This window comes from Leopardus geoffroyi, chromosome B1 (assembly GCF_018350155.1).
Source record: "Leopardus geoffroyi isolate Oge1 chromosome B1, O.geoffroyi_Oge1_pat1.0, whole genome shotgun sequence".
Classification (NCBI taxonomy): Eukaryota; Metazoa; Chordata; class Mammalia; order Carnivora; family Felidae; genus Leopardus; species Leopardus geoffroyi.
In genome coordinates, this window is record NC_059327.1 from 50,345,972 (window position 1) to 50,372,667 (window position 26,696).

Here is a 26,696-nt window from a genome sequence, read left to right on the forward strand (position 1 = left end):
CCTAGCACAGTGAGCAACAGGTGTTCAATAAAGTCTTGATCAGTGACAGAATAACCTATCACAAAACTAAACAGAGCTCATAAAATTATTTCTTTATTTTAAAAAAATAGAAAAAGTATTAGGTAAAATATTTTGTTCTAGGTTGGTAACTCTATACAGAGTTAAACTGTCACTGGATTTTCAATCCTCTAGCTCCCAGTTTCATAGCCAATTCACCACGACACCTCCAAGAGGACTACAGGGAGGGGCGCCTGCCTAGGTGGCTCAGTCGGTTCAGCGTCTCACTCTTGATTTTGGCTCAAATCATGATCTCATGGTTCCTGAGATTGAGCTCCATGTCGGGCTCTGCACTGGCAGCATAAAGCCTACTTGGGATTCTCTCTCTCCATCTCTATGTGCCCCTCCCCTGCTTATTCTCTCTCTCTCTCTCTCAAAATAAATAAACTTAAAAAAAAAAAAAAGAGACTACAGGGAAACTTGAAGACGAGAAGAGACCTGGAAATAGCCTCTCTCTTCACCAAACACTATTACATGTCCTTACTATTTCTCTTATGGAATCACTGACTCTTTTATAATATTTTGTGTACACATCTTATCTCCCTTACTAGATCCTGAGCTATTATAGAGGGAGGAGGGTCTTACATTTCTTTACATTCTCCTCATAGCACTCCACAGTCTTTTTTTCTTTCTCATTTCCATCTATCTTACACATACTAAGTCAATTAACAAATTAATGACTGTGTGCTCTACTCTGTATCCTTAAACAACATCTAAGCTGAAAGTAAATTAAAATGATCATGAGTAGTCTTGATGTTAAACAGAAAAACAAGGTCCAAAATGTCAGTCAAACAAACGGAGTCTGTGAGAAAGACAGAGTAGTCCAGCTGAGTCCATAAGACAGTGGAAATCCTTTCCTATGACTCACTAGGCTATCAGATTAGCAGGAGGTCCTTCTGCTACACCCCAAAATCTCAGAGGCAACTGTGTGATTCAGTGTGCCCTAAATCCCATTGCTTCCAGATTCTGATGAATCAGGTGCTTAATCTACTGAAACTACGATTATCATGTAAGATTTTAAACTTGAACATTATTAGAAGAATGGTAATTGGGAGGAATTAACAATCTACTCTTCTCTTCCTTTCTACCAACCACTAAGAGTACGCCAGAAAGGATGGGGGTGGGGGAGTGGGGAGCTTACTTTGAGCAGCCAAGTGAGAACTGAGTCACGATATGGAACAAATTTATTCTTGTTTTTGCCAGCACTCTGATCTGCTAGGGCTGAGATAACGAGACCGAGGGTCGTGAGGGACCTGCATGGTGCAACAAACCGGAATAACCATAAAAAACTGAGTATATTAAGTATCATATTTTAGCACAAAACTGAACATCAAGATGCCTTGTACCTGCATTAGAACAGCACTGCCATCAGCATTTTGCTGCTCAGTTAAAAACCCATGAACTCTAAAAGCTAATATCCTTCTAATACTACTGCAAGCAATTAAATTGCTTAGCTCTATTATTTTTTTTTCATTTTTGTAAATAGCAACATGAGCTGTAAACCTTTAGGTTAAGATAAGATACAAACACCACATATCTTTAAGAAAGGAAGCCACAAACAATACAATTAATTAAAACTTAGTATAAGGCAAAAACATTTATATATGTGTGTCAGTGTATCTATCTGTCTATGTCATATATATCTATAAATATATCACACACAATATCATTCATATATATCACCATTCAATAATACAATAACAACATAGCATCTGGATGATGGTCTTTTATGATCTCCAGTTAGTGACTCTCACTGTGTTTCCTTCTGGATTCCTGCCCACAGGAGCTAATAATTTAGCTTGAGGTAGAAAATATAACCATTTAAAGGAACTGGTATACAAAATATTACTTTATAAAACCCTGGCTTCTTGGTATAAATAAGCACCACAACAGTCATAAAAGGAAAAGCTCAACGTGGCTAGTACACAGGTTGATGTTTGCTCAGACCGTGACACCCAGGCTGAGATGTCTCAACAGCTTTTCCATAGCTTAGACCAGTGGTTCTCCCGTGGAGGGCTACTGTGCCCCAAACAGGGAGCAGCTGGCAATGTCCACAGATATGTTTGGGTTGTTACAACTGGGGGTGGGAGAAGAGAGGTGGCAGGTACTACTGCCATCTAGTGAGTAAGGCCAGGGATGCTGCTAAACATCCTACAACACAAAAGAACAGTCCCTGGGACAAAGAATCACCCCAAATCTCAGTAGGGCTGCTCTTTAGAAACCTCTGACTTGACTGTGCTCTTCAGCCCCATTAGACATCTCAACAAAACATAAAATATGCTTGGGCCCATAAATATCTATGTCTATATAAATATAGATATATATTTGAAAAAAGTATATTTATATGAAAAAATTCTCAATTATTTATTCAATATAGCCTCAATAATTCCAGAACCTTATTCTTTTAATAACCACAGAAGTTCCCCATTTGGCTCTTAAGTCAGTAAAGTAATAAAAGTAAGCTTCTGGAAAACTTACTTGTTGATGTTGCTCCCCTCCTTCAACCTGTCCCCTGCGGCTCCAGTTTTCGTTGCTCGCTCGCTGCCAGCTAAGTCAACCAAGCTCAGTTTGCCCACTTTCTCTCCAGATGTCTACAAAGTAAATCAACAAACACTTATAAACAGTTAAAGAATACAGAAAATGCTACATCTCTACCGAATGATTTTATTATCTAAATCCTTTATTAAAACATTTACTGTTATTTCAAAATTATCTTGTGCTCACATAAAACAGTGTAAGAGAACTGTCCAGTCTAGTAGTAGATAGATACACACAAAATATTCACAGCTTTACTAATTCAGACAAGAGTGAAAGCTGCCTCAGAAAAATAGTGCCCCCAAAATGGGATATTTGAAGGGAGCCCAATAAAATTTTCATATAACGGCACTTGTAAAATATAAATTTTAATGATATAAAGTTGTTTAAAATTTCACAAATATTTACCAATAACCCTGAAGGAAAATATTTGCAATTCTTACTGATGTAAAAAAAAAAAATTAAAATTTTATATAATGGGGTCTCTCAAAAACCCAACACTTGCTTAAGTTTTTCATATTATTTATATATAATAATTCCTTACTTCATAGTTTCAAGTATAAACTTACATATTTTTCTAGTTATAATATATATACACATATATTGATATGTCGTTTATCAAAAATGTTCTGTAATGTAATCACACACATAACACATATTTTATACTTCAGCAGAAATACAAGAAATGTGGGAAAGCAATGCCCAAATCTACAGACTGGATCTTTTTTTTTTTTTAATGTTTATTCATTTTTGAGAGGGAGAGAGTCAGAGCAAGAGAAGGGCAGAGAGAGAGGGAGACACAGAATTGGAAGCAGGCTCCAGGCTCTGAGCTGTCAGCACAGAGCCTGATGTGGGGCTCAAACTCACAAACCGTGAGATCATGACCTGAGCCAAAGTCAGATGCTTAACTGACTGAGCCACCCAGGCACCCTCCAGACTGAATTATTTTTTAAAACTTTTCTTTAATATACACATTTATATTTATTTCCATAAATAAACTATGTTGCTAACAAAAGGATATTCGGCTTCCCAAATCAAAAGTACTTTTGGTTTAAAAAAAAAAGTCATCAGTATGTTTTTTGTTTTATGCTGAAAAGGAAACAGAAAACAAAGAACTCTTTGTTGTTACACTAATCTTGCTGTGATGGCAAAAAAAAGAAAAATATGCTTTCAGCAAATGAAAATCTTACCAAAATCTAGCATTTTGCCAGCATGATTATTTTAGCTTCTGGCATTTGAAACTGATTTGCTGGGGTGGGGGGTAAGGCATCATAATAAAATATGCAAATATTCACATAAAAAGTAAGTAGTAAACCAAGAAAGGTTTCAGTATGGTGGAAGCATATACATCTCTGGCTCTGTTTACTCTTCATAAGCTTCAAAACCAAGTATTCAAAACATTACTCTACAAATCCGATACTTTTATAGTACAATTTCCCCAGTATAGTTTATTCCTTCTAATACTTAGCTGTTTAGCAGAAGAGAACATTTCAAAAGAATCTCTACTAAATTAGCTAGAGTTAACATTAGCTTCTGCAGTCAGCCATCAAAGTTTAAAGCTCAAAAAATTCTGTGGCAGAGACCGTGAACCATCAGCATGTTTAACTTCTGTTCCACGTTCCTTTAGTTGGACAGGATGGGGCTAAAAACTACATTTTTCAGATTCCCTTACAGCCAGGGTTCATGATGTGACTTAGGTTCTGTCAAGCAGATACATGTGCTTCAGATTTGGAAAGGAGAAGTAAAGTAGAGGTCATCCCCCGGACTGTTTTGGCTGTTTTCTGCTGGCAAGCAGGATCACGGAAATATGAGGGTTTCTACAAGTGTCTCAGCTTACATTCTCCAGCTTCCAGGTCACTAAGAGGCAGCTTCATTAACTCCTATGGCCTAGATCACAGCTACTGAGCATGCCTGGATCTCACAGCCCTGGTGGTAGCCTCAGAGGTAGTCTCATCCTTGATGGGTGAGATCTGTGTGATTATTCCTAGAGATTTACTCTAGAGCCCACTCCCCCTCAGGTGTTCTAACAACGCTGTAATCACCCAATTCCCTCTGTTAAATCCCTTTCTGTTAATCTACAGTGGCTTCTGTTTCTTGCTGACTCCTAATTCATACCCATGTCTAGCTAGGATTCTAAGTTATATGACACTTGAAGGAATAGAGTAAGATAAATCGTGATCCACTTTTAAAATATTAAACAAACAAACAAACAAAAAGGTCAGGCATCTGAATACCTACCCCAGACTTCACATCATATAAAGTATGGGTAAGGGTGATTTTGAAGACTGCATGGGATCGACTGCTCTCCTCATTCATGTTCGTGGCAGCAACTGTACGAGACTTGTTACCCTCAGACATCAAAGACTCAATATCCTAAGTGGAAACAAGTCATAGATACACATTGCATTGTCAAATAAAACTCTGCTATCCTATGAAATGCATTACAAGTATCACTACTCAGACACCCACATTTGGAGTTTACACATCTACACTTTGTTTTTCAGTGAACATTAAGCCCAACAGAGTAAAATAGCCAATGCTGTCTCTGAAAACTAAAAAAAAACCACATTTATATTCTGTAGATGCCAAATAAAGTAGCAGCTTTGAGAATTAGGAAAGTTTAGAAGCCACGGGTGGAGACCCACAAGATGGACAAACATAACCCCTCATCTAATCTAGAAATTTCAAAAAATTTAGTTTCTTTAACGACAGAAGCAACAGAAGACAATTGTTAAATTAGATCATATGAATAAGCAACAAACAAAAATGATTCTAAACCTTTCACACAGGCATAGCAGTGCTGCATCACCCACGTTAGTGTGTATTCTACCAGACCTGTTTCTGAAAACTGAGACATCAAGAAATGAATGTCTGCACAGATTTACTACTTCGTTGCCATTACTGCTAAAAGGAGACAGCAAGATGCACTTGAAAGATCATGGGATGGGATCTTCATTTTTTTAAATGTTACAAGCTCTAAAAATAGTTACTTAACCAAACTGAATTCTAGTTTCATAAATAACAGTACAGAGCTATAATATTATCTACCTTACAAGAATTTTAATGAGGAACAAGAAAGATGTATGTATGAAAGAGTTGACTAGTTGTCTCCTCTTACCCCATCTCCTTTTCTTTCTAGTAAAGGAACCCAAATTTTAGCTAAGCACCTTGCCGTGGAACTAAGAGACTATATCTCCCAGATGCCCTTGCAGCTCAGTCTGGCCATAGGACTAAGTTTTAGTGAATGAGATGTAAAGTCATCTGGGAATTCTCCTTAAAGGGAGTAGGCATGCTGTCACATCTTGGTTCTAAGAGCTAAGATTTTGAACTATGAGAATAAGGGTATTACTACAGAGCTGGCTCTATGTGGAAAGCTGGAAGGAATCTAGGTCCCTAACAGCATCTTGGAGCTACTATATCAGCCCTCTCACCATTCATTCTTTCATTTATTCATTTAAATATATATTGAAGTCACCTATTAGATGCTAGTGCATTTTGAATACTGAAAATAATGAACAAAATAGATAACAATTTACATTCTAAAGAACTTAAATCCTATTATATTTTCCTGTTACTTGCAGCCAACACAATCCTGACACATATATATAAAAAACTTTGAAAATCATAATTTTCTATTTTACCATAGCAATGAAAAAGAATAATGTTTAAGGAAAAATTCTATATGACAAATACAAAGCCTCAAAGTAGAAACATTAACTATAAAGAGAAGTTTAAGTAAGCACCAAAATGGAAAATTCAACACAAAAAGAAAAATTCAAAATTTTTTAGATCTATTAAATCTGACCATCCTGAGACTTAATGTAAAAGCTTCACCCTATTTAACCTACACTTATTCATTGGCCTCTAATTTGTTGTCTCATGCATAAACTCTGTATTGAGTCCTTCTTTTTTCTACAGAGAGAGAGCACGTGCACACAAGTGGGGGAAGGCCAGAAAGAGAAGGGGATAGAGGATCTTAAGTGGGCTCTCCACTGACAGGCTGATAGTAGCGAGCCTGATGTGAGGCTCAAACTCATGAACCATGAGATCATGACCTGAGCCAAAGTCAGAAGTTCAACTGACTGAGCCACCCAGGTGCCCTGAGCCTTTACATTTTTTAAACAAGCAAAATGTCTCTTGTCACTTTCCAATCTCCTCTGAGCATTCAAAAACATCTTGATCTCTCTCCAGTGTTGTATAAATAAGTCCTCAAATAATCATTATTAAAATAACAATACTTACTAACATTAATACCCTAGGTTTCTCAAAGACTTTTCACATGCATTATCTATTTGATCTCCTCCAGGAAGTCTTCCTAGACTCCACCCTCCCCAGACACCTACATATTCATTTAAGTTAGGTATCCCCCTCCTCCAAACTACTAATCCTAGACAAGAATTTCTCATTGCTCTTAGTCATGTTGTTTCAGAATACCTTTATAATAACATCTACAAGTATCTTGAGGGGATGGACCATCTCATTCATTTTTTATATCCTCAGTACCTAGTACAATGTCTGGCACATGATAGATGTTCAATAGATGTTAACCAAATGAAGTAACTAACACCTACTAAATGAAGTATCATTGACCAAATGACAGCACTGATTAAAGAACAAAAAAAACCAAATGGGCCTACCACATAATATACTCAAGACAATACAACTAATTTCCGTTTTATAACTTGGGACAAAGAGGCTTTTAGTGAGGTAGATGAATCCAAAGTCATACAAGAGTCACACAATAGGATTAAGTATCACCAGATCAATATTCTGTGACTCTTTTTTTTTTTTTCAACGTTTATTTATTTTTGGGACAGAGAGAGACAGAGCGTGAACGGGGGAGGGGCAGAGAGAGAGGGAGACACAGAATCGGAAACAGGCTCCAGGCTCTGAGCCATCAGCCCAGAGCCCGACACGGGGCTCAAACTCACGAGCCGCGAGATCGTGACCTGGCTGAAGTCGGACGCTTAACCGACTGCGCCACCCAGGCGCCCCCAATATTCTGTGACTCTTAATCCGAGGTACATGACATCACAGCATCTCACTCCACCCCCATTTCCTCAACACGCAAAGCCTGATGGATCCACACAAAGCAGAAGTGTGAAGTTGGAAAATGAAAAGAATAAAAGACCAATGCGTGATCCTCTCAAATTAGAAACAGACTTTGAATTCCAACTACCCAATTCATATATTTTATTTCACTAAAACAATGAAATCATAAGCAACTTCATTATTTTATGTACTGCTAGGGAAGAAAAATGCTGCCATTTATAATTTTAAGATGTAACCATAAGGAATATCACAATTTTAGAGTTCATAAAATATGAAAAAATATGTATCTCACAACAGATGACCAGGTATGCTTGGCAAATGTGTATAACCTTCTCTCAAAATTAAACTGTCCTAATAGCCATACATAGCTTTTCAAGACAGATTTTTGTAAAAAGTAGCTTTTAAGTAATACTACTATAATTTTTTTTAATTTCAAGAAAAATCATCATCACAATTTAAACAAGAATTTGCTACAGTGACTGTAAGCAGTTTACATAAAGGATGTTATTACCTTGTAGCTTGTGACAGCCAGTTTAGAAAGTCCATCGACATAGGGTCCCAACACACTGTGCTCTCTGACTTTTAATGTTTGACGACTTCTGCTCATTAAAAAGAAAGAATTTTAAAACAATAACGTGTTTTTAAAAGGACTCAATCGTCCTCCATAAAAATATACACTGAATTCAATAAAGATCCCAAGTAAAAAGAACCAACTAACTTGATTCAAGAAGAATCTAAACCAAAATTTAAAATCTTGACTGGTAAGAAAAACTTCATAATGTGGTAAAATATCACATCACTCAAAAGGGTACACTGTGGGATGTCTATTTCCTACCACAAAGAATGCAGAGTCAAATAAATACAAACAATCTACTTGTCATTTCACAGAAAGTGGTACAAAGAACAGAACTCAATAAATGTTAACTGTGCAAGAAAGCTCAGACCAATCTCAGTCATGAATAAAAACAAACAAGCCAATACACTGAATTTAATCATGATTTAAAAATGTAACATTAGGCTGATCCCAGGGCTGCTAGGTTGTTTTAACACTGATTCATGCCCATTATCACACTATACTGATAGACTAAATGGGGAACAAAACACAATCATTTCAATAAATGTAGTGAAAAGGATTCAGTATAATTAAATACTTATTCATGATTAAAAAATAAATAAATACCACTTAAAACAAAGAACTAATAAACCCCATAAGGGGAATCTGCCAAAACCTAGAACATACAGCATACCTAATACATCAACCAAAAACATTAAGAATATTTGTTGATGATTGTACAGTACATGAATTCTCTCTCAAAAAAGCTCCTTAAAAAATATAAACAATACACAATGGGGCACCTGAGTGGCTCAGTAGGTTAAGCGTCTGACTTCGGCTCAGGTCATGATCTCACAGTTCATGGGTTCCAGCTCTTCATCAGGCTCTGTGCTCACAGCACACAGCCTGGAGCCTGCTTCGAATTCTGTGTCCCCGCCCCCCCTCTGCCCCTCCCCCACCTCTCAAAAATAAACATTAAAAATTTTTTTAAATATAAACATTACAATGAAAAAAAGAATATTTGTTGCTGGTGGGATTACAAGTGATTCTTATTTTATGTACTGATTTTCTAATGATTTGGAATCCTCTAGCACCCTAGGATCAACAACCAAAAATTTCACTTACCACTATAGAACTGTACATGAAGTAAATATAGAACAAATATTTGACTTAATTCTGATCTCAAGATATACTATAACTTTTTCCTTTAATTTTTCTTTTCTTTTAAAGATAATGTGTACTGTATTACCTCCTGAGTATAAAACAACATAATTACATCATTACACACAGTAGATACTGAATTCATAAAATGAGTACTTGATTTAAAAAACTAAGTTCTCTCAGACAGTCTTTCACTGAAAAGGGATCACTTTTAGAGTTTTTAATTCTATTCACTTCAACTCTTCAGAAACATTACAAAAATCCTCAAGAAACTTTCATGGAGGAGACAACAGCAGCTAACTGAGCACTTACTATGTAACTGTTCTAAGACCTCAGGTGTATTATCCCAGCCAATCTTCACAACAGCCCTCTGCAATATTATGTAATATTATCATCCCCTCTGTACAAATGAGGCCTAGAAAGCATACGAAATTTGCTTAATAGATAACAATTAGAGGGACCCAGATGCAGAGCTATGTGAACCCCAAGCCCATGCTGCTAAATACTAACTATATACAAGACAAACATAAGAAATTATTAAAGACTCCAGGCAAGCACAAGCTTGCACAGGCAAGCACAAGCACAGACTGCACACAAGCAATGTGGAATACGAAGTCAGCTAAGAATTCCTGGCAAAAAGAACTTTGGGATCTCAAAGAAAGTGATGCTCTTCACTGAGGTGAAGATGCAGAAAAAGTACAAGGACACAGTATTCAGCAAGATGTGGGTACTTAAGCTAGAACCTTCCTACCTCTGGCCTCCTTTGGTTCCCTGTTTAGATTTTCATGCTCAGTGCCCTCCAGCCATGCTCAGGGTCCTCCAGCCACCCTGGACAGTGGGGTCACTCTCCAAGCAAGTGATGTCTTATACCTCCATCCTTTTAGCATAGGCTGTCCCCTATGCCTGAATGGTTCTCACCTAACTTCTCAGTGGACAAACTGCTACTCAGCACAAAAATCATCCAGCACTCTTCGTGGACTCTTCCCTTCTCCTCATTCCCTCTTTCCCCTCACCTATTTTATATAAGCCTCCTTCATAATTTAAAAGCATCACTGCACTGTATTATAATTACTTGTTTCCAAAACTCTCATTCTGTCCACACTGTGAGATCTTCCTTTACAACTTGCCTAGTGCTCGGCATGTAATAATGATCATTCAATAAATGTTAAGGTTTTTTTTTTTAATGTTTATTTTTGAGAGAGAGAGAGAGAGAGAGAGAGAGAGAGAGAGAGAGAGAGAATGACTGGGGCAGGGGCAGAGAAAGAGGGAGACACAGAATCCAAAGCAGGCTCTAGGCTCTGAGCTGTCAGCACAGAGCCCGAACGGGGCTCGAACTCATGAACTGTGAGATCATGACCTGAGCCGATGTCACACACTTAACCAACTGAGCCACTCAGGCGCCCCTAAATGTTAAGTTTTACAGAGAAACACTAAGTGCCAATTGAATGTCATTGTGAAAGGACCGAAGATCATTACCTTTGACAAAGAAAACAGATACCAGTGAGGGATTGACACGTTTTCTTACGACTGAGCATCACTATGATTCACTGCTTCTAAGACCACCTTTTTTTGATCATCTTCTTCGTCCAAGCATAATTATGCATCCCCTTGTAACTCCACATTCTAAGCCTCAGTTCATGTGGCTCTTTGACCTTATAAACACTGTTCTTACATCTATAAACCACATGCTGTGGTTATTTGTTTCTTTTTCACCATTGTTGCACTTCCTTAAAATCTGACTCAGAAAACTGTGCAATGGACAGATTTCCTCAGATACTTATCTTCCTCATTAGGTTCAGTTATGACTGCAGAGGGAGAACAGCATTTTCTAAGGCTTTCTAATACTTTCAAACCACTTCTCTTTCAAAGTCTATGCCATAAAATGGGACATTCTTTTTCTCTGGGGATCTTTAAAATTAACTATCCTAAAGTCCAGGTTTCAAATCTCTGATTATGCCCTTCTCAGCAAGCAAAGAAAAAATGGCTAATGACCTGAAATTTCTTGGCCTTTTATAAAAGAAAGAAAAGAAAGAAGGAAACTCCACTTGATTAAGGATACAAGTTCCTCATGATACTAAGCAACTCAATTTTCATTGCGTATTTTTTGTTTGTGCTTTGGATGTATGTGAAAAAAGGCAGTATGAGGCAAATACATGTGGCTCAACAATACTTCCCTCCCCAACTCAGCCCTAAACTCAAAAGCCAGAATTGACTGCAGGAAGCTGCTCAATGTGACTGAAAACACAGTCACAAGGACAATAAGTAGATAAACAGATAAAAGCACGAAGAATTCTACCAGAGTTCAATATAAAAAAATTCACTTAAGTCAATTTAGAAGTCTGTTTTAGTCCTTAATGCTATAACATTAAAGTTTCAAAGTCCTTTACCCTTTGGGATCAAGAAGGTCTCTAACTTTTTCATTATAAATTTCCATATAGGACACTTCTACTTTAAAACTCTGCTCCTCATTTTCCTCTTTCTGAGTTCGTTCAAAGAGTCCACTGCAAAGTCTTGGAATTAATCCAGGTTGGTCGGCTGTGCCCATCATGGTATAAGATTTTCCAGATCCTATAAAGTGGAAATCATAGTTATTACTGTCTCTGAGAAGTTTAAATACATAACTCCCATTCCATTGCTCATAATAAATTATAGCACTTAGTAAAATGCCCAAAATAAAATAAGAAATATACCAAGTATAATGATAAGACTAACCAAATATGGAAGCTTTCCTATTACACATGTAAAATCTAAAGTAAACACTTTTGGGGAGCCTGGGTGGCTCAGCTGGTTGAGCATCCAACTCTTGATTTCGGTTCAGGTAGTGATCTCACAGCTCGTGGGACTGAGCCCTGCCTCAGGCTTCAAGCTGACAGCGTGGAGCCTGCTTAGGATTCTCTCTCTCCCTCTCTCTCTGCCCCCACTGCCCTGCACACGCACGCTTTCTCTCTTTCAAAATAAATAAAATAAGCACCTTTTAGGAAGAAAATAAAAACATAATTTAACCATCTTCATACTTTAAAAAAATTACCTAAAACAACTGAAAAAAAGTGAGGTCTAACTAGTTTTCTAAAATTAACTGGGAAGATCCATATGATGAATACTACTGTGACTGTTCCCAACCACTAATCATAGCACAAAAAATACACATTATCCCTATAGGCCCCAGAGCAAATTAACTTACTACCCTTTGGCAACAGTGTAAAAACCAGAGTAATCTTCTTTCTCTACTATAAAATTATTTTCTCCATTGTACCAAAAATACATATTCATTAAAGAAAATTTAGAAAACACAGGAAAATAGAAAGGAAAACATTAAATCATGCATAGTCCTAACTTAAGTATAACTCTTATTCCTTCTTTAGTAGCAATGCTTTTATAAACATATTTTTAATTCTATAAATTGCTGCTTTTATCACTTGACATTTATCATTGTCATAATATCTCAAACCAATACACCACTTCTTAAGTACCAGGCTTTTTCTGTAAGTTTTTGATGTTAACTAATTGTGACAACCCTATAAGGAAGGCTTACACTTACCAACATTTTACAGATAAGAAAACTGAGGTGTAAGTTTCATAGGAGCTGGGCTGGAGCTGGGCTACCCTGGCTCAGAATCTGTGCTCTTTTAACCACATCATATACTGGCTCTTAAAAATATCACAACCATTCTAATTTTTTTAATGTTTATTTATTTATTTTGAGAGAGAGAGAAAGTGGGGGAGGGGCAGAGAGAGAGGGAGAGAAAGAATCCCAAGCCAGTTCCATGCTGTTAGTGCAGAGCCCAACATGGAGCTTGATCTCACATAAGATCATGACCTGAGCCGAAATCAAAAGTCGGGCGCTCAAATGACTGAGCCACCCAGGCGCTCCCAGAACCATTCTTCCACAAAGACTAGTTTTCAATTGGACAACCTATGCAACATACCCTTATAAGAGTGACTCCTTCACTTTATATAGATTTTCTTTCCTGTTAACCACAGAAGTACAGAATTCAAAATGTTCCTTATCAATTGTAACTGATAAGATGCTAACAATATGTATTCTCTTTGTTACTTTCTCTGTTACGGTCTTTAAAGCTTAAAAAAGTATATATTATTTAACATTACCAGTCTGTCCATAGGCAAAGATACATGCATTGTAACCATCAAACGCATTCTGAAGGATATTCTCCCCAAGGCACTTGAAAACATCATCTTGACCTGAAAGAGAGAAAAAGAATAAGAAAGGATATTTTAACTACATATGAACAACTTTCTAAAAACTAAAAACAACCCCTTCCAAAATGCACTTTTTCAAGTTGTAGATCTCCAAACAAGATTTTAGGACTTGATGAAGGTGTCCAAAGGCTTATGTCTTTCAAGTATTTCTAGTTAGCCCAGGATAGGAAATGAGTAAAAAGTTCCTGGATAATACGAACTTGAATTAATAAACACTGGCCAAAAATCCTCTGCAATGCAAAAAGCTAATGAACTGCTAATTTTGTAAACGATGATTAAAAATATCCAAAGTTTATATCTGGAACCTCAGTAAACCTGAATTAAACAATTATATATATCAATCTCCTCTCCTTTTCTTCAATGATAATTTTTAATTATAGGGTCTACAATACATACCAGCTAGAAGAGAGAAGATCTTGAAAATTTCTTCTAGCTTTCAATCATGGACAAAAATAATAGGTTCAAATTCTCTTCCACAGGCTAAATTAAGTATGTCAATAATCAAACAAAATCACTCAGCCTCTCTTTGAGTCTTGAATATAATATGAAATATGAAAGACCTGGATGCTGTTATGCATCCAGTTTGTTATATACTTATATATATACTTACATAGAAAGTATGTTTGTTAGAATGCTAAAAATAGCATTCCAATATGCCCCACTTCCTAGTTAATTTCCCAGATTAGCATATCATCCTCTTATTTCCAATACAGAAGCAATCTGTAAGTAATCTGTCAGGCCAGCTATACTAAACTAACCTTAAGTTTTTGAACCAGCTGTAATACTACTCTGTCTCATGACAAAAGCCAATACAATATGACAATATTTAAAAGATACTGCTTAGAAACAGGTGTCATAAAAGCAGTTGGGAATAAAAGAAATTAGAAGGCTGTCGCTGTAGTCCTAAACTTGTAGACAAGTTCTAAACTTAAGACAGTCATCGTTGAGTAGAGTAAGAAAATAACAGAATTCCAAGCAAATTTGGAGAATCCATTAAAGAGAGAAATGAAACAATGAAACATAAGTGACTTACTAGTCACAGAGGCAGGTAGGAGCAGAGCCTGGACTAAACTAAGGGTTTCCTTTTCTCCTTGGCTCATCTTATATCAAGCTGCCTTGCTAGACTCATCACGGACATCGAAGAGAATCTAAATGGTTAGTGTACTCCAGGTCCCATGTAAGGCCTGGGAATGCGTGTGATAACTTCAACCATGTACCCTATTAATCTACCTTCATTGTCTTATACCAAGAACAGCACCTTGTTAATCTATATCCTGATTAATATAAAAACAGCAAAGACGGGAGGAAGTTCTCTATATAATTTTTAAAGTTATACAAAAAATAATGCTGTCATACTTTATGGAAAAAACATAAAAACACCTTTTCTATATTGTAAGTAGTTAATAGGATGCTGTGCTTACCTGCATATTTTTCTCTGACTGATTCATCCATGGACCAGAAACAATGATCATATGCAAACACCTGTTGAAAAATAAAAACAGTACAGTATGTACTAAGAATAAACCCTTAATATACTTATAATGCTATAACAATGTTGTAACATTGATAACATTGTTCACAGTAGTGAAATAAAAATAACTTACCGTCTTCACAATGGAGGTTAGTTAAATTATTTATGGTACAGTTTTACAACGAATACTCTATAAATGATATAGACCTTTATTTCACATGGAAAACCCTTCACAATGTTAAGTGAAAAGGGGGAGGTTACAAAACAATATTTATGGTGGTTATTATACACATATACATGTACACACACCTAGTTACACATATAAAATTTATTTCTGCATAAGATTAGTGATCTCTGTCCTCTTTATGCTTTTATACATTCTCTACAGTTTTAGTTTTCTCAGAGAAAATACAGGTATTTTAAAAGAATTAAGATGTAAAGATGATTACTACAGCATGTTGAAAATGTTACAAGACAGCAGAATCGAAAAATTATAACACACCCATGTACAATACTGCATAGCTTTTATCAGCAGAACACTGATAAGAAAATGTTCATGTATTAATGTAAAAGTTATAAAGTCTGGACCACAGTCCCATGTTTGTTCCAAAATCTATACAGATGAAAAGCTTAGTAAGAATACACACTGGAAAATGGTTAGTGGTTAATGCCACCTGGTGAGATATCACAGACCAGCTCTGTTTGGATCTTTTACATTTACTACTTTCCAAAATATGCTTGCTTGCTTGCTTGCTTGCTTGCTTATTTATTTATTTAGCAATCTTTAACTTTTTTTCATTGGTTTTTCTTTTTTTGATTTCATGTTTTATAATTAAGTCTCTAAGGATTTTAAGTGTAATTGTTTTTAAAATCATTTCAGCCTGTAGTTCAAACTCTCCAATTTTGGGAGTCGGCTGCCTCACTTCCTGATAACAGTTTTCCTCTTGGGCCTTTATATGTCAGTTTGCAAGTGCATCTGAATAGGGAGTTTGTGTTTTATGGTTTACGTGGTTGCTTGTTTTTTTCCTCTCCCTCTGGCCACCTTTACATGACTAGTCACACGGCCACTCCCAGATACTGAAGCCCAGATTTTGGTCTTTCCAAAGTCCAATGTCTCCACGCCCTCTAATTTCCACAGACAGCTCAATGTTGGTGGCCAAAATCTTTTTCTTAAGACTTCATTCATGTTGGAGCCTCACTCAAATCAGTTTTCATATGATGAGTTCTCCAGTCCTCATCCACCCATACATCAGGGCCCCCTCTAATCTAATCTAATAAGAGGTGAACCTCTAATCACTTCTGAGAACCTGTGTCTGATCCCAAGGTCCAGTAAACACTGCGTTAGCCCCAGCTTGCTGCTAGTCCCTAAAGTTACATTATGTTGTTTTTGAAGCAATCTTTTTTTTGAGAGAGAGCAGAAGGGGGGACGGGGAAGGGGAGAGGGGAAAGGGAGGGAGGGAGAGGGAGAGAGAGAGAGAGAGAGAGAGAGAGAGAGAGAGACTCTTAAGCAGTCTCCAAGATCAGTGCAGAGCCCAATGACGGGCTCAGTCCCACGACCCTGGGATCATAACCTGAGCTGAAATGAAGAGTCAGATGTCAAACCAACTGAGCCACCCAGGCGCCCCACATTATGTTGTTTTTGAGTATGATGACATGATTTCAGTATTTTAAAATATTTTATCTGTCCCTCCAGGAGAGTGCATCTGTGTAAACTCACAAGACTACCTGGATCGAAGTTCCAAAAGTTAAAAAAAATTTTTTTAAAGAAAGGAAATTAGATTAAAATGGTAAATTAAGTATGCATGCCTATATCCCCCTCCCACTTGAAATTAACTCAAAATGATGGAGTGAAAGAAGGGAAAGGGCCAAAAGGGGAAACAAGAGGGGAAAGGAGAGCAAGTTTTCGAAAGCTAGACTGCTTGTTTCTATCTGGATAGAAATGGAGACTCTCTGAAAAATAGCTATAATGAGACTGATGGGGGACAGGGTAGGGCAGAATGGGGCCAAAACACTGCAGAAGAAGATGGTTGCAAAGGTAAGAGCAGTTCTGGGAGAGCACCAAGGGAACAAGTAAATGGGCATGAGAGCACTCTGGGGGCAGCCGCCAGGATGACTGGTTAAAAAGACCTTTAAAGCAGAGAATGATCAGAACACCCCTATCTTTCTGCAAAACAGCAGACAGGGAGGTGTTTGTTCCCTGGGAGGGGGCAGTGATGGGAATGCTAGACCAAGAAGGCAAGGAGAAGCCCAATGACTGGCAAGACCCAGGAAGAGGTAGGAGCCCTGGAGCCCAGAAGCCATCCACCGGCTGAAGCACTATGTTGTACATTACTGACCCTCAACATTTTTCCAAAGCTAGACCTGTATCTGTCAAGAGTGGTGGCTCGCTGTGTTAGCAATACTCCAACAGAGAGAGGAGGAAAAGAAAAAGGAATATGGAAGGTGGTTCCAAAGGACTTGGGTTGGGGCAAACTGCATTTTGGGTCCTTTTCAAACGGTATTTGTCAGCCATAGTGACAATCATTACGGCATGGTGAGAATGAATAAAATGTGAAATTCAAATTAGGTTTCTTCTGTTCTAGCTTTCAACTCTCATCTCTTATTTTATTTAATTCTGTTCTTAATCAGGATAAGTAGAAACTATCCTGCTTCTTGTTCTGTAAGCTTAGCTCTCACTTCAAAGGTGCCATCCCCATATGCATGCACTTACCAGAGAGCAGGCTCAGTCATTATGGGTTTGTTTTTTTTCCTTTTCTTTCTTTTTTTAATTTAGGGATTTCTTTAACAATTGCATTTCTAATTCTCAATTGCAATAGAGATGCTACCATTACAGAAACCACTAGTCAATACAGGTGCTAGGCCCTGTTCACAGGACACTGAGGTATAAAGAAATTAAGAATCTGGTAGCTGGCAGGTGAGGGAGCTGGGATTGGAAACCAGCCTTTCAGCTGGGGTCTGCTTATCACTAGGCTCTCCATCATTAGGTTGGATTAGCTGTATTCCTCAAATTATGTGAAAGTGCCACAGCCTGGTACAAAGTTGGGAACTAATGAACACTTAGTTCTTATCTACTCACAATGCTGAATGGTCTCTAAGTTTAAGCAATTTTGTTATATAGGAATCTTCCAATTATAAGAATCTTCAGCCAAGGATGTCCTAAAGGACAAGCCCTTTTCTTTCTAAATATTGTTCCCTTAAAATAAAATAAAACTTTTTTTTCAAATAACAGTAAAGAAGCACACATTCACTACACAAAGTCAAATAACACAGAAACATAAAGTAAAAATTAAATGTCTCCCATTCACCAAGCATACCTCTCCCTAGAAGTAACCACTATGTTAGTAATGTGATGTTGGTCCTTCTATACTTCTTATGTCAACAAAATGTTGTCTCTAAACATGAAGACACAACTGAACTAAGTAAAACATGAATAGTTTTTAAATGGTCATGTAATGCTTCCTCACATCTTTATTGCAATCTCCAGTCTCTGGCTCCATCAAAAAAAATAAGAAAACAAAAACTAATCCAATACCTGTACACAGAAGAGATCAAACTAGTAAAGTGAGTTTTACAAATATAAAGAAATCCAGTGCCACATTATACTATTAAAAACTTATTCAGTCCCAAAGAGCCATTCCTATACATATTTTAGCAACAATAATAGAGATTGGAATTACAATTCAACCAGACTCTTTTTTTTTTTTTTTTTTTTTTTTTAATTTTTTTTTTTCAACGTTTATTTATTTTTGGGACAGAGAGAGACAGAGCATGAACGGGGGAGGGGCAGAGAGAGAGGGAGACACAGAATCGGAAACAGGCTCCAGGCTCTGAGCCATCAGCCCAGAGCCCGACGCGGGGCTCGAACTCATGGACCGCGAGATCGTGACCTGGCTGAAGTCGGACGCTTAACCGACTGTGCCACCCAGGCGCCCCAACCACAGACTCTTAAAACAAAAACAAAATTCTAAGAACTTAGATAAAAATCTGAATTTCCTGACAAGTTCCAAGTAATGGCAGAGTATGGTCAATTCAAAAATATAGTCCTTGTGCCCACTTTGGCACACCTATGAATTGCTTAGGAGATACTGATGCGCTCCACAGAAGTTTCTTTAGAATCTGGGCTCAAATCTAAGATGAAAGCACATTTGCCTGACAAAGCTGTGGGCCAGGACTGCTTTCTGTTGGCCTGAGAATGTGTCCCCAGCTGTCTCAGGAGCAACATGGATGAGTCTGCCTAGCACGGTTCTGACCACAGTCTGGAACGACCAGTTTCGAGCCAATCCATGGTGAACAGTAGAGCACAAAAGGAATCTGTGTTATAGCTGCCAGGAAACTGGCCAGAATTGGTCAAAGTACAAATACAGCTTTTCCATAAACCTCCAGTTCCTCCTATGCCAATAAATGATTTTGGATTTATGAACAGGCTGACAGCTTGCATTACTTTTACAAAAGTGACAGAAAAAATTTTTGAGAAGAAAATTACCAGTACTTATAAATACACACATAAGATCTTCACAAGCATTTATAATAAATCAAGTATCTTACCTTTGGCTGGCTTCTGAGTTTCCAAAAGTGACGTCATTGTGGACATGAAAGAAGAGGAAGAAAGTTAAAAAAAATTTTTTTTCTTGGTTAGAAGACAATTTTTGAAGGGTAAAATGATAATAAATATCATGTAAATTTTTATTACTACTACTAAATGTTAACTTTGAAATCAAATAGCAATTTAAAATAAAGGCTAAATTAATATCTATTAACTAGTAGGGTAGAGTCCTTAATTTTTTTTAATGTTTATTTATTTTTGAGAGAGAGCTCGAGCAGGAGAAGGGCAGAGAGAGAGGGAGACAGAGACCCCAAGAGGGCTCCCCACTGACACCAGCAAGCCTGATGCAGGGCTCAAACCCACTAACCGCAAGACCATGACCTGAGCAGAAGTTGGACACTCAACCAGCTGAGCCACCCAGGCACCCCTAAGAGTCCTTATTTATAGAAAACTAATTTGTATCTCTTAGGAAGAAGAAGCATCATCTGAGCACTGGATAGTTTTTAAAGTCCTAATATTTCTGCTTTATCCATTCTGCTTATCCTTGTATGGGTCTTGTAAAAAATATAATTTAAACCTTCATTACTTTTTACCATCTGATTTCACTCCCAAGTAGTTTTCTCTGCTTTGATACAGCAGTAGCTCACTCTTTATATAGGTCCTTCTATTAAAAAACTGAATTCTGGGGTGCCTGGGTGGCTCAGTCAGTTAAGCATCTGACTTTGGCCCAGGTCACGATCTCATGGTTCGTAAGTTTGAGCCCCGCGTTGGGCTCTGTGCTGATGGCTCGGAGCCTAGAACCTGCTTTGGATTCTGTGTCTCCCTCTCTCTCTGCCCCTCCCCTGCTCTTGTTCTGTCTCTCTCTCTCCCTCTCAAAAATAAGCATTAAAAATTTTTTTTTTAAAAACCTGAATTCTGTTCTAAGGAAAAAAGGTTAAATTTAAGGAACAACTAATTTTTTTCCCAGTAAATTACTACTTACTGAATTACTCACTTATTCTATGCTTACCCAGGTGCTTCTAACCTCCCTCACCCCAAAACTGCCACTCACTGACACCTCCTCAGGGTACAGGCATACAACTCAACCCAATATAATTTTGAGATTGTTTTTTAAAAGTGTTTTAAGTTTATTTATTTGAGGGAGGGAAACAGAGAGAGAGAGAGAGAGAGAGAGAGAGCAAGCAGGGGAGGGGCAGAGAGAGAGGGAGAGACAGAATCCCAAGCAGGCTCTGTGCTGCCAGCACAGAGCCAATGTGGGGTTCAAACTCACAAACCATGAGATCATGACCTGAGCTGAAATCAAGAGTCAGATGTTTAACTGACCCAGTCACCCAGATGCTCCAAAATAGTTTTAAGCTTAGAGAAAAGTTGCAAGAAAAGCACAAGGAACTCCCTTCCCCCAAAACAACTTCACCAGTTGTTAACACTGCCACAGCTACTCTATCATTCCTCCCCACCTCCCATCTCTTAATCACCCAAGAGTAAGCTGCAGACATGCCCATTAGTGCTAAACATTTCAGTGTGTAATTCTTAAAAACAATGATATTCACTTTCACCACCACAGTACAATGTCAAAATCAGAAAGTTTAAGAATAAAGGAAAGGACTTTTGAAACTGGAGTGAGACAAAAACAGTAACTGGCATTTTAGGAATAACTGGTTTCTCTCCAAGGATCAAAATGACAACTCAAGCCTAAGACTTTAAAGGAAACTGAACACAGAAATGCTTCCTTCTAATTGTCTATACAACTTCTTGTCCCTTTGTCTCATAAAAAAAATTTCTTCTAAAAAAATTTTAATACTTACTTACATCAAATGATTTCAGATAAGAACATAAAAGTACCAAGGAAAGGGGCGCCTGGGTGGCTCAGTCGGTTGGGTGTCCGACTTCGGCTCAGGTCATGATCTCACAGTCTGTGAGTTCGAGCCCCGCGTCGGACTCTGTGTTGACAGCTCAGAGCCTGGAGCCTGCTTCACATTCTGTGTCTCCCTCTCTCTCTCTGCCCCTCCCCTGCTCATGCTCTGTCTCTCTCTGTTTCAAAAATAAATAAAAACATTCAAATAATTAAAAAAAAAAAAAAAAAGAAAATACCAAGGAAAGTCTACCAAAGAGTGACACTTGTCTAATGGATCCTGGGGTGACAGCCAATTATGGCTGACATACAAAAGAAAGTAATTTCTCTGGAATAAGAGATATGGAAAAACTTCCCAACAAAAAGACCCTATGAAATACTGGTAGAGATCACTGACACATGCTGTCATCTTTGTGGTTTTACTGTTTTTCGGGGTTTTGTTATTATTGTTGTTTTTTAGTATAGTTGACAAACAACGTTATATTAGTTTCAGGCATATAACATAATGATTCCACAAGTTTATACGTTATGCTGTACTCACCCCAAGCAGGGCCACCATCTGTCACTATACAACCTTATTACAATACCATTGATTATACTCCCTATGCTGTACCTTTCATCCCCATGACCTATTCATTCTGTAGCAAGAAGCCTGTACCTCTTACTCCCCTTCACCCATTTTGTCCATCCATCCACTGCATGCCCTCTGGCAACCATCACTTTGTTCTCTATATTTACAGCTCTGATTCTTTTTGTTTGTTTATTAATTTATTTTTTTAGATTCCACATGAGTGAAATCATATGGTATTTTGTCTTTTTCAGTCTGACTTATCTAGGTCCATCCATGTGGTCAAAAATGGCACGATCTCATCCTTTTTTATGACTATGTAATGTTCCATTGCATATATGCATCTTTGCATAGGTCTTTAAAAGCAAAGCAGATTCTCGTCCATTGCAGATGGCTTAGTTATAAACCTAGCTGGAGGTAAGAACAGAGCTGGCATATATGAAACGCCCACATCAGGCCAGGGACATTGCATGCTACTTCATGTAATTCTCACAATAATTTTGCAAGATACTATAATTTTTCCAGTTTTACAGATGAGAAACTCAAGGCTCAGAAAAGTAAAATGACCTGACTTAGACGATAAAGAGCAGTGATGGGTCTGGGATGTAAAACTAGGTCTTCTGACTTCCCAGTCCAGGCTCTTCCCCTCTTCCACACTGATCAAAACAGCCTCATCAAGTTTCTTCTAGACTTAAAAATCTATGAGTCATACATTAACAACTGTTCTTGCTAACAGAAACATTTCCCAATGTATTAATTTCCTCCATTCTAATTATTACCCAATAAAAGATTACCACCTGGTGCTTATGCCAGTGTCAGTTTACTTATTCATTATATTTATAAAACTCCAGACAGTCTTTTCTGAGGTAAAAATATGATATTTAGCATGATATTTCAAGTTTAAATATTTTATACAAAACTCAGCTCTTCCTAAGAGACAATCGACAAATATAAAATTCAGTAATATATGACCCATCACATAAGAATCCATGAGACTAACCTGAATTCAGAACCTAATAATAAAAACAGAAACAAACCAGCAAATTAATTACAGAGCTAAGTTTCCAGCTAGGGATTCTGGTGACTACAGCAGCAAAGCTCAAATAACCTACAGAGCCATTGGAAACCCAAAGATGTAATTACAGCTCTGTACAAAGATAAATAAGTAAATTAATGAATTAAACAAAACCTTACAAAAAGTGTAGTTGCAAGCCAATATAGTAATGGCTAACTTCTCCCCAAATCCCTCATTTAGAAACCTCACAGTGTCCAGTGTCCAGCTCACAGTGGGAATTTAGGAAGCAAAGAAAATCAGTCCCTGACCAATCAAGAGAGATGTCACAAAATAAAAACCTGAAAGTCTTAGTTCTCTCAGCTGAGTTGAATTACTTTGTTGTTATTGCTTAACTTCACTTTAAATACCTTCAGAATCACAAAACATTCCAAAAATAGCACAAAGAATTCCTGTGTATGCTTCACCCAACTTCCCCAAATGTTGACATCTTACATAACCACAGTCATAATGATCAAACCAGGAAATTAACCATCAACACAAAACATTAAGTAGTCTACAGCCAACCTACATAAACATTTTGCCAATTGTGTCCCACTGATGTCCTTTCTCTGGTCCAGGATCACACCTGAGATGCAATTGTCTGTCTCCTCCCATCTGGGAGAGTCTGTCTCTCATGACCTTGACACTTGAAGAGGACCAGCCAGTTATTTTGTAGAACGTCCTTCAATCTGGGTTTCTCTAATGCTTCCTCAGAACTAAATTCAGGTTAAGCATTTTGGCAAGCATAACACACAAAAAAAATCTTGTGCCCTTCTCAGTGCCTCATACCAGAAAGCACATGATGATGTCCATCCACATCTCATAGCTGATGACAGTAACTCTGTGATCACTTGCTTATGGTTGTATCTACTAGGTTTCTCCACTAACATTACTAGTAATGTTACTAGTTATCCCTTTGAACATTTTTCTTTTAAGGGGAGACTTTGAGACTATGTAAATACCATTTCTCATCATACTTTCACCCATGAATTTGAGGATCCATTGATGAATCTTGCCTGCAACAATTACTGTTTGCCAAATGGTGACTGTCTAGTTACGGGAGATGTTAACAGCTCAGGTGGATGAACACGGATGGATGTGCTTTTCAGGAAGAAGTCAACTTGGGAAACAAATGATTTAGTTGCATAGTTTGGACAGAACAGTTATCTGTGGATAAGCTACTCATCTCCTTCTTTTTACTGACCTGGTTTAGGGGTGCAGCTTATGTCTCATTTAAATAATAAATCCATACCATAAAATTATGTCTAATTACACTCCTAATTTTTAGAATGCCACAATATGAAGAAGAAATTTAATGACAATTTTATATGTTAGTGATCTTTGGAAATTTTTATTGATATTTTTTACCATAACAAAAAAAAATCAATTTGGGACTAAAATAACCCACATAGTACCCTCTATGTGTAAAACACAAAGCAATATCAGTAGAATTACAAGTTACAGGGGCGCCTGGGTGGCTCAGTTGGCTAAGCATCTGATTTCAGCTCAGGTCATGATCTCGTGGGTTGTGAGTTCGAGCCCCACGTTGGGATCTGTGCTGACAGCTCAGAACCTGGAGCCTGCTTCAGATTCTGTTATCTGCCCCTCCCCTGCTTGCACTCTCTCTCTCTCTCTCAAAAATAAACATTAGAAGACTTTATTTTTAAAAAAATGACAAGTTACAAATCAATTAATGCTGTCCACCTACCAAAATTAAACATTATATCCAAATATCAACACCTCTTTTAAAGATTTAAGTTTCTGAAACCTTCACAGTTAGAAATATTTGAAATCTCAATTTTAACAGGATCTCTCTCCAACTTACTCCATAACGGATGTATACATCACAAAGAGCTTATTCTAACACAGCCATGCTACGTAATGATATTGTTGCTTTTCTGGACTTAGCTGGCAGTACCAGCAACCAAACAACAATCTGTGTGGTGATCATTATTTTTTCTTGGTCACCCCTCCCCCAATGTGCTTTCCACTTAAGGAATAAAGCTGATCTGACTAAAAATCTTGACACTGACCAGACTCATGAGTCAATCTTTGCTTCTCTAGCCAACTTTAATAAGTATAAACATCACTAAAAGCCCTATTTATTGTTTTATTGACATTTGGAGTACTCCACTTTTGAAGAAAAATTTTAAAAGCATCATTGATAAACTAGAATATTTTGGAGAACAGCACTTAGGATGTAGAAGGGTTTGAAAATGCTACCACTGAAAGAATAGATCAAAGGACTGGAAATATGTAGCCTGGCACAGGGCAGGGAAGATTAAAGGAAGACATGACACCACCTTCTGATTTGAGAGGGTTCACATACTTGTCCCCAAGAGGAGAAACAGACTTGTTCTAGGTCAGTTTAGAGGCTGAATTTGGTGATCCACTGGAGAAAGCAAAAAGAAGAGTGATCTCTCTCTAATACAAGAATAATAAGCACTGTGTTGGGGCACCTGGGTGGCTCAGTCAGTAAAGCATCCAACTCTTGATCTCAACTCAGGTCTTGATCTCAGGGTCATGAGTTCGAGCCCCATGCTGGGCTTTGCACTGGGCATGAAGTCTACTTTAAAAAGGCAGGAGTAGGGGAGGTCCTGGGTGGCTCAGTCAGTTAAGCACCCAACATCTTGATTTCAGCTCAGGTCATGATCTTACATTCATGAGATCGAGCCCTGTGTTGAGTCCCATGTTGAGCCCCACGTTGGGCTCTGTGCTAGGCATAGAGTCTGCTTAAGATTCTCTCTCTCCCTCTGCCCCTCTTCCCTGCTCATGCTCTCTCTCTCAAAGAAAGAAAAAGAAAAGGAAAGGAAAGGAAAGAAGAGGCGAGGAGAGAAGAGAAAAGAAAAAAGAAAAGAAAGAAGGATAATTAGCACTGTGTTAAAGAGCCAGTTCCCCATTAATGGAACTATCTAACGAGGGAAGAGAGAGAGAAGAGAGAAGCAGCTGGTAACGATGTTGCAGAAGAAATGAGAAGTTATAAACCTGATCACTTGTATAGCTCTTTTTACTTACAATAAGAACATGAACATCAAGCATTCAACAAGTTCTATTTCTGGTTACTTCTAGCACTGATATTTGCAGATGCCTGGTATGTAGAGGCAACCCAAGTTACTAGTCGAGCATCATCTCCCACATCACAGCCCTATAAGATTCCTCCTCTCCAGCAAGCTAGCATACTTCCTGTATTCCACATACCTACACTCAGACAATGCCACTCCCTCTAACAACTATGTTTATTCAAGCCCTACCCCGTGAGTAAAGCTCAAACTCTAGCTCCCTAAGAATCCTTCCATAGGGGCGCCTGGGTGGCTCAGTCAGTTAAGCGTCCAACTCTTGATTTGGGCTCAGAGGTCAGGATCTCATGTTTCATGAGTTTGAGCACTGCATCGAGCACTGCATTGGTCTCCATGCTGACAATGCAGAGGCTGCTTTGGATTCTCTCTCTCCGTCTCTCTCTCTGTCCCTCCCCTGCTCTTGTTCTCTCTCAAAATAAATAAATAAACTTAAAAAAAAAAATCCTTCCACAAGAACCCCAAAAGTGAGTTTTCCTCCCATAATTCCTACAAGTCAAAACTATCTCTACGTTTACTTACTACCTATCATTTGGTCATATTACCTATCATTTGGCT

The 26,696-nt window shown here is 37.8% G+C and overlaps 1 protein-coding gene across 2 annotated transcripts in view; it reads right to left on the reverse strand.

Moving 5' to 3' along the window:
* The window catches only part of KIF13B (kinesin family member 13B), a 204,667-nt gene that overhangs the window by 114,852 nt on the left and 63,119 nt on the right, over positions 1–26,696 (reverse strand). The window contains exons 3-10 of one of the 2 annotated variants that reach the window (XM_045461673.1): positions 19,593–19,602; positions 14,998–15,058; positions 13,466–13,558; positions 11,746–11,926; positions 8,156–8,243; positions 4,831–4,965; positions 2,536–2,648; positions 1,199–1,310 (exon numbers count right to left, since the gene is read on the reverse strand). In XM_045461673.1, the coding sequence (XP_045317629.1) occupies positions 1,199–1,310; positions 2,536–2,648; positions 4,831–4,965; positions 8,156–8,243; positions 11,746–11,926; positions 13,466–13,558; positions 14,998–15,058; positions 19,593–19,602 (793 nt within the window). Of the gene's footprint in view, positions 1–1,198; positions 1,311–2,535; positions 2,649–4,830; positions 4,966–8,155; positions 8,244–11,745; positions 11,927–13,465; positions 13,559–14,997; positions 15,059–19,592; positions 19,606–26,696 lie in introns of both variants that reach the window. The other variant, XM_045461664.1, reaches the window with a different exon arrangement.